We start from the raw sequence: 11,282 nt of genomic DNA, 5'->3' as shown, positions 1-11,282 counted from the left end.
CGATGTGCAGTCCAAGTCCCACTGACCGTGTTCTGATGAGATGTTGGGGTTCAGTGAGCGGGGATCTTGGGTTATGCGAGAAAAATTTCAGCCAAGTTCCCCTTTCAGCAGCACATGGCGAACTTACCATGAAGCTGTTTCACAGACACAGGCAGGGAAGGTTCTATCCAAAAGGGCAAATGTATTAGAAAAAAAGGAAGACGCAGACACAAGCGGGCAGAGAAGCTGCATTTGAATGGGGCAGCTTTGTCAGAGTTGCCTGCATAGACATAGGCGGGCAGTCTTAGAAGGAGGGGTTTTGCCAAGGCAGGTTGTCCTGACAGTGTTCCTTTTTAGCGGAGGGGTTCATTCCTTTTTGAAATTTTTATCTATTGTTCCTGACTTTTAGGGTGTGACTGGGTTAGTTTGAAAGGGCCCGTGATTTTATGATCTCCACCTACGGATGTTTTTTATAGCAGTCCTTTGTAATGACTGACAATTCCCATAGTCCCATCTCCAGGTCACACTTACAGATTTTTCATCTCTGTAGCTGGTTTAATGAGGGCGTTAGTCATTTCTACCCCCACCTCCAGTTTCTGGTCTTGTGAAGCCTCCATTACCACCACTTGCTTCATCAGTAAAAGTCACATGCTACTAGTGAGCTGTATCCAAGAGGATATTCTCTAGTTCATATAAAAGACTTAGCAAGGTCCTGGGGCTTAATTGTTCAATAAGTAACTATTGTTATTAGAATGATAGATGCGTTTCCATGCTTTGAGGTGTAAATTGGCTATTTGGCAACTGATGAGAGACTTGAAAATGTTTGGTTCCCTTCCATCTTTTATACTCTTCATGTCGTGAAGGATGCTGTAAGGGCAGGACATGGGCACAGTGCAGGTTTTCTGATCCCATGCAGACCGGGTAAAGGAGGAGTCAGAGTCCTCAGTAGTTTTGCAGGTTTTTTATTTGGGGTTCACCAGGCATATGGCAGGCAGGGGTGCTGGCTGGGGGGCTGGGAGGCTGGCAGGCCTCCCAGCCCCCAGCAAGTCTTTACTCTATCTGGGCTCTCTGGCGTTCTCTGCTTCTGCTTCGGCTTCTCCTTCAGGTTCTGCTGCTGCTGGCTGGGGCTGCTACTGGTGCTGCTGGCGTCCGCCCGTGACGCCGCCCTTAAAAGCACAGTCTTAGCTCAGCTGAATCCCATCTACCTATGCCCACACCCTATTCCAGGTGCCCGCCATCAGGCATGCATTCAGGACAAGGATCCATCATCTATCCTGATGGCGGAAGGGCAGAAAAGCCTGACATTTTCTTTACCCTACAGTCCACCCCCTCAGGGTTTTCTGCCATACAGTCTATACATATATATACAGTTTTCTAAGCAAACAAACAATGCAGCCATGGCCCACAAAAGCAAATACATCAAATATAACAAAACACAATATAACAAAATACAACAGAACACAAATAAGTCCAGGCAGGGCACCAACCTAGTGCAAAAGACAATTATTGGTACCAGCAGATAAGCCACCAAATCTGCTGCCGAAGGCACTGCTCATACGAGGGAGGGGAATCACTCACGGCATCTACTGTATCACACCAGGAGCCGTCAGGCTTCCTGGCCTTCTCTGGCTGTAGTCTCGGCTACAAGGCACACACAGCATCCACCCCCAGGATGCACTAGCTCTGGGATTGGCAATTTTATTCTGTTGGGGGTAATCGCCAACCCTCAGGGTTTCTGTCTGCAGTCGCTCCAACACTCGGCCTTCATGGCCACCCATGCGACTCACAGACCCCTGCACTCAAGCCAACCCACTGCACAATCACATGCATTCAAACTCTGCATTCGGCTTGGGCTCCACCCCAAGCCACATTCCCCACCCGTCCCCCAAGGACAGGTTCCTCAGCTCCTCACCCTCGCTCAAGAATGAGCAGGGCATCACCCACAGGTGATTTTACGAGACTCACAGTTCTTCAGCATACCCAGGCTGCTTAACAGCCACTCAGGGCTTCTCAACTTAGCATCAGTACCAGCTTTTGCTGCCTTAGTTGGCTTTTCTCCTCCACCTGGCTGCTGGGCATGCACAGGCTGCTTTTGGCCATCAAGGCCCACTGGCCACCCCCAGATTCTCAAAAAAAAAAACATAACCTGCCAAGGTCCTCCGCCTTCTGGCGGGATTGTCAGTCCAAGATCATCAGTTCATCAGTCTATCAGTCCAAGTCCATTGGCCTCTCCCTGCTTCAGCAACGGCCTGCTGCCTCAGGGGTCATTGGCTGGTCCTTTCCGGTGTCGTTGGCTGGTCCTATCCGGTGTCGTTGGCTGGTCCTTTCCGGTGTCGTTGGCTGGTCCTTTCGGGCGTCTCCTTCACGCCATGTCCCGTCCTGCAGCTCCCGGACCGTATCCATCTTCTGTGCCGCCCTGGCGCCTCCAGCGTCGTCACAGGCAAACACTTACTCCTTAGTCCCTTCCAGGTCTTCGGAGGGCTCCAATACCCGTCTGCATGGATCTTGCCGACTTACGCCAATTGTAAGGTCAGGACATGGGCACAGTGCAGGTTTTCTGATCCCATGCAGACCGGGTAAAGGAGGAGTCAGAGTCCTCAGTAGTTTTGCAGGTTTTTTATTTGGGGTTCACCAGGCATATGGCAGGCAGGGGTGCTGGCTGGGGGGCTGGGAGGCTGGCAGGCCTCCCAGCCCCCAGCAAGTCTTTACTCTATCTGGGCTCTCTGGCGTTCTCTGCTTCTGCTTCGGCTTCTCCTTCAGGTTCTGCTGCTGCTGGCTGGGGCTGCTACTGGGGCTGCTGGCGTCCGCCCGTGACGCCGCCCTTAAAAGCACAGTCTTAGCTCAGCTGAATCCCATCTACCTATGCCCACACCCTATTCCAGGTGCCCGCCATCAGGCATGCATTCAGGACAAGGATCCATCATCTATCCTGATGGCGGAAGGGCAGAAAAGCCTGACATTTTCTTTACCCTACAGATGCACTAAGCAGTTGCCATGGAGTCTGAGTAAACGGAATTTGGATATATGAAAAAGCAGTAAGTCACACACACCTTTCCCAACTTCATGCTTCTACCAAAGATTTAGATTTTAAAATAACTTGTGTCCACATATGCAGGCGATTTCCTCTCCTGGTTTCCTTGGTTTTCACAGTGGTTCTCAACCTGTATCACAAACTCTTCCCACGTGTGGGGCATCTGATCAACTGAGAATGTGTATTATTTTAGCACCATCTGTGAGAACGTTGAGTTTGGCAGGACATGCCATGAGCTGTTAAATGACAGCATAAGCTACTGCAAGGGGTAAAAATGCCCAAAGCTGGTGAAATCTCACACATGTATGCATGAGTGTAAATGAGCAAGACCAGCATGATAAATTATCTCCCTCAAACAGGCTCAGGTTGCTAGAGGATGATCAACAGGTTTTGTGTAGGACCCACTGCTTGAAAATTGTTGCACTTTTGTAATTGCCCTTCCACATACTGCGGAATTTAGGGTCATTTTTTTTCTTTAGATATAATTAATATATAACATTGTGTTAGTCTTAGGTGTACAACAAATTATGTATATATTGTGAAACGACTACAGTAAGTTTAGAATCTTTTAAGCCTTCATGGTTGATACTGAAGAACACAATATTAGGTATTATTTAAGTAAAAATGTTTTTGTTCGATTAGTAACTCCATTTTGGAAATATCTACCTGTGGGGAGTCTGCGCTCACAAAGCAGGTGTTGGAGTCAGTAATCATTTTGGTCAATGTCTCAACTTTGTTTCTCTCTACAACTTCAGGGGTTAACAGATATTTGGTAATACAAGGTGCCACTTCTGTTTTTGTCAGGCAACAGAACGTGCTCTAGCAACAAGTACACCTTAGGTGTTTATTTTATGCTAAATGGGTCATGCATGGACAAAGAAACACTGAATTCTTTTTTTTTTTATGGTTTAACATGTTTTTTTTTAAATAAGTTTTATTTTTATATTCCCCATACAATTGCAATCCCCTTATTTTGACTCCAATCCCTCCCCTCCCCACCCCCCACTCCCCATATAGTGTCTCTGGTTCATAGTTTTTTGTTGATTTTGATTCTTATAGTTATTCATTTTCCTGGACCCTTATTAAAGTTTTCTAGATTCCTGCTATGAGTGAGACCATCCAGTATTTTTCTTTTTCTTTCTGGCTTATTTCTCTGAGCATGATCCCTTCCAGCGCCATCCATGTTGCTGCAAATTGCATGTGTTTATCTTTTTTGAATGCTGAGTAATATTCCATCGTGTATATGTACCACATCTTCTTGATCCAGTCATCTATTTTTGGGCATTTGGGTTGAGGAAACACTGAACTCTTAAAGCTATTTATGGGCAGGACTGCAGTAGAAACAGCCAGCTGCACCAGCAGTGCTTGTTCACACGAAGGAAAACCATTATGAGAAACCCGGGAATACCAGTTATTATTATTGGCAAAAAGAATCACCTTCATTAAAGTAGACACAGAACACTTGTTTGCTCAAATTTTAATACTGCTTTACATACTGTGTGTGTGAAACGATTCCTATTACGTTTATAACCCAAAGTTTCAAATGATTATACAGATTTTTCACTTGTCAAACACACAGTTGATAATCTTGTGGGGAAAATACATCGAAGGCATATATACAATTATAGAAGTTCTTATTATACATGTACCATGGAAGATACATTTATTACTTTTTACATAGTCTAGAAGACATTCAAATGAAGATAAATATATTCAAACTGGTTGATAAATTTCTGATGGTTGAGGTCCTTCATTTATTTTTTGTGATAAGAAAATTCAAAATTATTAATGTTGAATTTCTCATCATACATTCATCTAAAAATACAGTAAAAAAACTTGTAAAGATTGTAGATTGGTTAATTTAGGTGTATTACAGTGGCTTATTATCTAATTGGCTGCTGGGAATGTTGGCTGGAGAAGGGAAAAAACTTTGGAGAAAATGCTCCCAGTTACTTATAAAGAAACAATGAAGAAAAAAGTTGCAAAGTCATATGATGCTATTTCTGGCCTAGGCTGTTATGAACATTTTAAGTGTTTCCTTTTTCAAAAAAGTAAAAATCTGAAAAGAATGACACATTATGTACTTTTTTCCAAAATAGAGATCTTTAAAAAATATATACATATCCTATATAGAAGCTGAACTTATGCAAAACCAATCAACAAAACGCCACAGCAGAGCAAGTGGGTGCAGCATGTAAATTATAAAACGTCCCCACACCACTTTGGGGGGCTTCTCCCCTCCCTTTACCTGTTTCATGATTTTGACATCAGGTAGTGCAAAGAGCTCAGATATTTCTTTGATTTAGAATGAAATACTTTAAACGAGCAGATGAAAATGCAAAATGGCACATTTTTTTCCAACTCATTCCAGTGTCAAAGCTTAACCCAAAAACCTAAATATACAAATGCAGCCTGGAAGTATTTTAGTGCAAATATGAAAAGTAACGGCATAATTTAAAGTTACTTAAATAAGGTGTTTTGAAGGGAGGGCTGGTTCTAGGAGGGCTCTCTAGGGAGAAGAAACATAACGGCATCTGGTGCAACATTTGTCCAAACTTTTAAAAACCAACCAACTTAGAGGTGCAAAAACTCACCTACTAAGCATTTATTACTAAACTCATAAGGGGACGCTAAAAGAGAGATTGGTGAACGAGCAAAATATTTTCTTAGTTTGCTGACCGGGGTCGAAAATAACCTAGGTTGTCCCGAAGTCCGCGCGCTGCTGGTGGGGGCCGCCGGGCTCAGGCCCGGCCAGCGCCTCAGAAGGTCTCGTCGTCATTGCAGTTGCTGGGCCAGTGCCCGAACACCTCGCAGATGTCGCAGTAGGGGCGCTGCTCGCCCCGGCTGCCGTGGTGCGTGGAGTGGGGCGGGTCCTCGGACACCTGCGTCTGGGTGGGGCAGTCCTCCGTGTCGTGCAGGTCGAAGCAGTCACAGATGTCGCAGAAGAGGCGAGGCTTCTTCTTGGCCTGTTTCTCCTGGTCGTCGCTGCAAACGCAAAGGCAGAAAATCAGAAGTGCGGTCTCCCCGGGCGGCAGGCCCGGCCTCGCCCTCGCCCGTGAAGGCCTCGGGATCTGACCCTGACCAGTGGGGTGCCGCCGCCTCCCTCCCGCCAGTTTCCAGACTGTTTCCCCAGTCCAGTTTTTTTTTTTAACAAATTAAAAAAGTTTTAATTATTTTTAAGATGCGGGCTCCTTTGTGACTCACTGGATACACACAGGGAACACGCCGAGAACCTCACCTTAAAAACAGGCCTATCCAGGGCCTCCCTGGTGGCGCGAGGGGTTAAGACGCAACCTGTGAAGCTAACCACAGCCACTGCAGCATGAGTTTGATCCCCGGCCAGGGAGCAACCCACATGGCGCAGCAGACCTCTCCTGTCTCGCCCGCTGCTCCCCTCAGCAGTGTATTTCATCAGTCTGCCTGTTCCCCACTCTGTCTCTGGTGAACATACACATACACACACCCCCCCCCACACCCCCCTGCATCTCTGGCCTGTACCCCTGCTCTTGTATGCATAAAAATAAAATAAATCTTAAAAAAAAATTTAAAAAAAAAAAGGCCTGTCCAGAGGCGCGCGGGGGCCGGTACCTGTCATAGTTCGTGATGTCGTCACCGTTCCCGTTCAGGGCGGCCTCGCACATCATCTCCACCTTCATCTTCAGGTCTTGATTCTTCCTTTGAAGGTCCACAATTACTGAATTTAGGAAATCGATCTGATTTGCCCAAAAACAAAACCGAAAAAAACCAGAACCATGTGTGAAACGTCAGAAGCGTAAGCCCAGAGCACCTAGCAGTCCTGGGGGCCCGCCCAGCCCGCAGGGTCTGACAGGGGTGCAGCTCCACCCTGAGCCCAAGCCCCCCATCCTGCCAGAGCACAGAGCCCAGATGGTTCTACCACAGATCTGGACTCAAATGCCCAGGGAGTGGCACTCTAGGGGGCATCTTCCCCTTTCTATCTTCCAAAAGTAACAGCCTTCTGCTTAGAGGCTGTCTTGTGTGGAAAACACATGTTAAACTGAGTGCTTTCAGCTGTAAATGAATAAGCTTCTCTTGTTACTGTGGAAAATGGAATTGCACTCAAAATGTGCATAATCTGTGGGCTGGAGGAATGCTGCTGATTCACTGAAAACCATAAGAAGCATTTCTTTCAACGGGGAAAAAAGTCCTGTTTTCTCCAGAAGTTGTGAGCTTGTATTTCTGGAACACAGCATGCTGTAAGTGGTGGGGGTTAGGGGTGGGGTGTGTGTGTGTGTGTGTGTGTGTGTGTGTGTGTGCGCGCGCGCGTGCATGCACAATTTTACAAAAAGCATAATTAGTTTCATCAAACTTTAGAACCAATTCAGGACTTTTATATTTGAAAATTTAAAAAAGCTGCATGGAGGTTCTGAAACCATTAATTTAACATCACTTGGTCCTGGTGGGGCAGTAAGTAAATGAGTCCAGGAGAAAACAAAGTCTTGAGGAGACACAGGCCCCCTCTAGGCTGCAGCCACAGGGCTGGGGTGGCCGCTGCTGTGTGGAAGGACCACCTGGGCTCAGGGGTGGGGGAAGGACAGTGAGGCCACTGGGAGGAAAGGCTCTAGACTGGACATTTTCATCCTGGGGCACTTTAACTTAAAAAAAAAAAAAAAGATTTCTTCCTCTTCCACAGCTAATAAAAAGGTCTCATTTCTCTAACTAGCCACCAAAAACCGCGCTTTACTATATTTTTTAAAGCCTGCGTATACACACACATCCACACACTCGTTACTGCTTTCCTGCCTGCCGAGGCAAGTTATCAAACAAAGCTAGCAATCACGAGTCTTTCCCTGCAGAAGGTCCCTTAAAGTGCAGGCAGACCCACTAGGGTTATTCTCGCTTCTCTGAAGTACATTGTCTAAGGATTCAGCCTGATGGGAGCTCTACTTCAGGAAGACGCAGACACCGGTAACAGTGGGAAAACACACACACACACACACACACACACACACACACACACGCTCACAAAATTAGGAAACAGAAAACAAACCATTTGCTGATTGGAAGAAAAATGTTGGCAGCAGCAGATGAAACAAACGGAAGCAGAAAGGAAAGGGGGGAAAAAAAAACACTGTTAAGTGTTTATTCCATGTACAGACTAGGCAGACATGCTCTCGGCATATCTCGTACATTGGCTGGTCCCTCCCCATCTTTCGTAGGAGATGTCAGGTAGTGAGAACTGATCTCAAACCCACCGAGTTGTTCTCTTATTTGAAAGTGAAAGGTGACACTTGTGCCTTTGAATTTGGAACAGGGTAAAAATATCCCAATGTATCATTAACAATGAAGGTGGGTGTCAGTTGCACATATAGAGTTGCATCTCCAGTTATGGAACAGTTTGCTCCACATAATCCCATTTTTGAAATGAAGGCCACTTGTTAATGTGGGTTTTAGAACTCCATCTTTATAAGGGAAAGGTAAGCAAGTAAGGTTTTGAGAGGACAAATCTATTTCTAGGGATTCATCCTAGAGAAATATGAGTGTATCTGCAAAATGACAGCTGTCCAGTGTCATTGTTAGATAAACACCCAAAGATCAGAGACACCCAAAGCCACAGCAGTGGACAGGAGCGATTCCATGTCCACAAAATGGGACACTTTAAACTGCAAACAAGGCAAGTGCAGACTAGTTCCTGTAATGTGCAAAAAAGGAAGGAAAAGACTACTAGTCTTGACTCGTATATACATTTTTTAAAAATCCATGAAAAGATAAAAAAAGACACGAGTAACAGTGATTACCTGTTTGGGGCGAGGGTTTGAGAACTGAGCAGAAAAGAGACAGTGTTTAGAAGATTAGTGCTTAGATTTTGAATAAAGTCTAATGTCTAGACCTCAACTATATCACCTCCTCCAAATGTTACATGATTTTTAAGAACAGCAAGGAAGCAAAGCAGGGGGGCTTTACCTGGCTCTCCTGGGCCCTCTCGTCCTCCTCTGCCTGCGTATCAGTATTACCTTTCGTTGAAAAGAAGAGAGGAGCAGGGATTTAGAAATCACAATCTTCCCCTTGTGATTGCAATGAAAAGGCCGGTTAGGAGTTCATTTTCACATGGAATTGCACCTCTGTACCTGAGGGAGTGCAGGGGTACAGGTCCCCCCGGGTTACCCCAGGGTGCCCCTCCTTGTCATGGGGCTTGAAGCAGCACTGTCATTCTCCCACTGGGGGGCCCTGCACCCTGTGCAGTTGTACCCTCTCAGAACCCAACTGTCACCTGCCACCCAGGGCCCCAGGAAGCCCAGAGGGGGTGCCCCAGTGCGTGGGGCCTGGGTCGTGGCTAGCACTGACCTGACTCAATAGTGGGAGAGTCAAGGCTGGAAGGAGCGGTTGGAGCACCCCTACCACACCAGCTCCATAGCAGGTAGCGGCAAGCTGGGTGTCAGTGTTGGGGTGTTGGTGTTAGGGTTTTGGGGAGCAGCCGAGTGGCCAGGGCTTTACCTGAGGAGCTGTTGAGCTGCCTCTTGTTTTCTTTGAGTTGAAGCTCCAAGTTCTTTACCTTGAGCTCAAGCTTCACCTTGTCAGACTCAAGAGACTGGACGACCGAATGCAAGGACTTGGCGGAGGCGTTTTCTCCCCTGAGCACCGACACCTGAAACACAGTGGTCACTTAGGCTCCTGTGGGGCTGCAGGGGCGGGGTGCTGGCCCAGGGGGTACTCTACCTCATTTCTCAGTTTCTCCAGCTCTGCATCCTTTTCTGTGAGTAAGGCACTAGTAATACTGATGGATTTCTGCAAGGAAGCTTTTTCTTCATCTGCGTCTTTTATTAACTTGGATTCTCTAAAAGACCAAAGAGTTAAAAATTCCAGAAATCAACCAAGACAGAGGTCAGTGGACAAATGTCCTAGAACAAACACGCACTTCGCGTTGGTTAATGTAAAGAAAAAAAAGTCTCGCAGGGAAGTTTTATAAGGGGTGAAGGCCAGTATGCTTGCAAAATTTTACTTACTGTGAGGGAAGGAAAAAGTTTACCTATGTACAGACATGCCAAATCTGCATATCATTGTATCCGTTTCAATTTAAAGAAACAAGTTAATAACTTCAGAAGAGGTAGAATTAAAAAAAGACTTACACCCCAAAGAATTCTTTTAAAAATCAAACCCCCAGTAAATTCTGTTACTTCTCGAATAAATTATTACCAGGCAGTAACAACGATTAAAATACACACATGCAAAGCGATTGTACATGGACATGTCATGCAGAGCAGTCTGATGCTGGAAGTATCGATTGGTTCTCACTAATTTCAGTGGTTTTTAGCAAGTTCCAAGAATGTGGTTTTGAGAGCTGATGGGCCAAAATAGTAGCAAAGGTTATCACCATGATTCAAACTGAAAAGGTATTAGCTTGATCCACAGACACTGAAGAGGACGTTAAGTGGCTCATAGAGATTAAAGGTTGTCGCACAAAGGCGGAGGTGCACAAATGTTCAGGTGGAGTTTGGGGTGTGGAAGGAGAGGGGGGCCTGGCGAGAGAGCCAGAGCTTTCGGTTTATGCCTCTGCCCAACTCAGCATTTGATTTTCAGTAGAGGGAGCAGGACACTGGTCTTGAGTCAAGGGATTGGGGAAATGGAAGGATGAAGACAGGGAGGAGGGAAGATACAACAGTTACAACCCTGCGGGGCGGGCTCTAGACAACCCTATGTGTCTAGATCTCTGTTGTCAGCCAAGCTCGTGATGGCCAAGGAAAGATGGAGGCACAGTCACGGGTGGGAGGGACTAAGGACACAGGCTGACTGAACGCTATGGTTTCCTAGATGGATCCTGGGGGAGAGAGTTTGTGGGAAAAGTGGGAAAATCTGAGTAAAGTTGCATCTGGCCTGAGGGCGCTAAGCCACGGCTGCTGTCCCCACGGAAGGTAAAACATCCACAGCAGGGGGAACAAGGGTTGGGGCAGGGGTGGGGGCTGCTCCGGGCTGCCTGGCAACTCTTTTGTGAATCTAAAATTATTTTACAAGAAAGCTTTTTAAAAATTACATGCAGTGTGAAACGAGCACTAAGGCCCTTGGATCACAAAAATAATTTGGGAAAAACACAACTCGAGAAAACCCTCCTAGCTAGGGCTCCGGTCACACAACCCGGGATGGGGCGTTGCTGACGCTCGTCGCGAGCGAGGACCTGTAACTGCAGCTGAGTCACCCTCCCAGTTTTACAGAAGCGGCTGGGAGCAGGCGGAGCGCGCAACAGCTCAGTGTGTTTTAGAACTGGAAACTGAGATCGGAAACTGAGGCCCACGATAGAAATGGCGGAACGTATGTCTGG

The 11,282-nt window shown here is 46.4% G+C and overlaps 1 protein-coding gene across 8 annotated transcripts in view; it reads right to left on the bottom strand.

Annotated features, from left to right (window-relative positions):
* Window positions 1-5,769: 5,769 nt before the first annotated feature.
* CLIP1 (CAP-Gly domain containing linker protein 1) overlaps window positions 5,770-11,282 on the bottom strand; it is a gene marked incomplete at both ends in the record, with an annotated part of 65,270 nt that continues 59,757 nt past the window's right edge. For all 8 annotated transcript variants that reach the window (XM_084253677.1, XM_084253678.1, XM_084253680.1 and 5 more), the window contains 5 exons: window positions 5,770-5,995; window positions 6,599-6,723; window positions 8,933-8,982; window positions 9,464-9,614; window positions 9,686-9,803. In XM_084253677.1, coding sequence (XP_084109803.1) covers window positions 5,770-5,995; window positions 6,599-6,723; window positions 8,933-8,982; window positions 9,464-9,614; window positions 9,686-9,803 — 670 coding nt within the window. The remainder of the gene's footprint in view (window positions 5,996-6,598; window positions 6,724-8,932; window positions 8,983-9,463; window positions 9,615-9,685; window positions 9,804-11,282) is intronic.

This window comes from Talpa europaea (genome assembly GCF_964194135.1).
Source record: "Talpa europaea genome assembly, chromosome: 14".
Lineage (NCBI taxonomy): Eukaryota > Metazoa > Chordata > Mammalia > Eulipotyphla > Talpidae > Talpa > Talpa europaea.
Note: the sequence above shows the minus strand (reverse complement) of the source record. Positions and strands in the feature narration are given on the sequence as shown.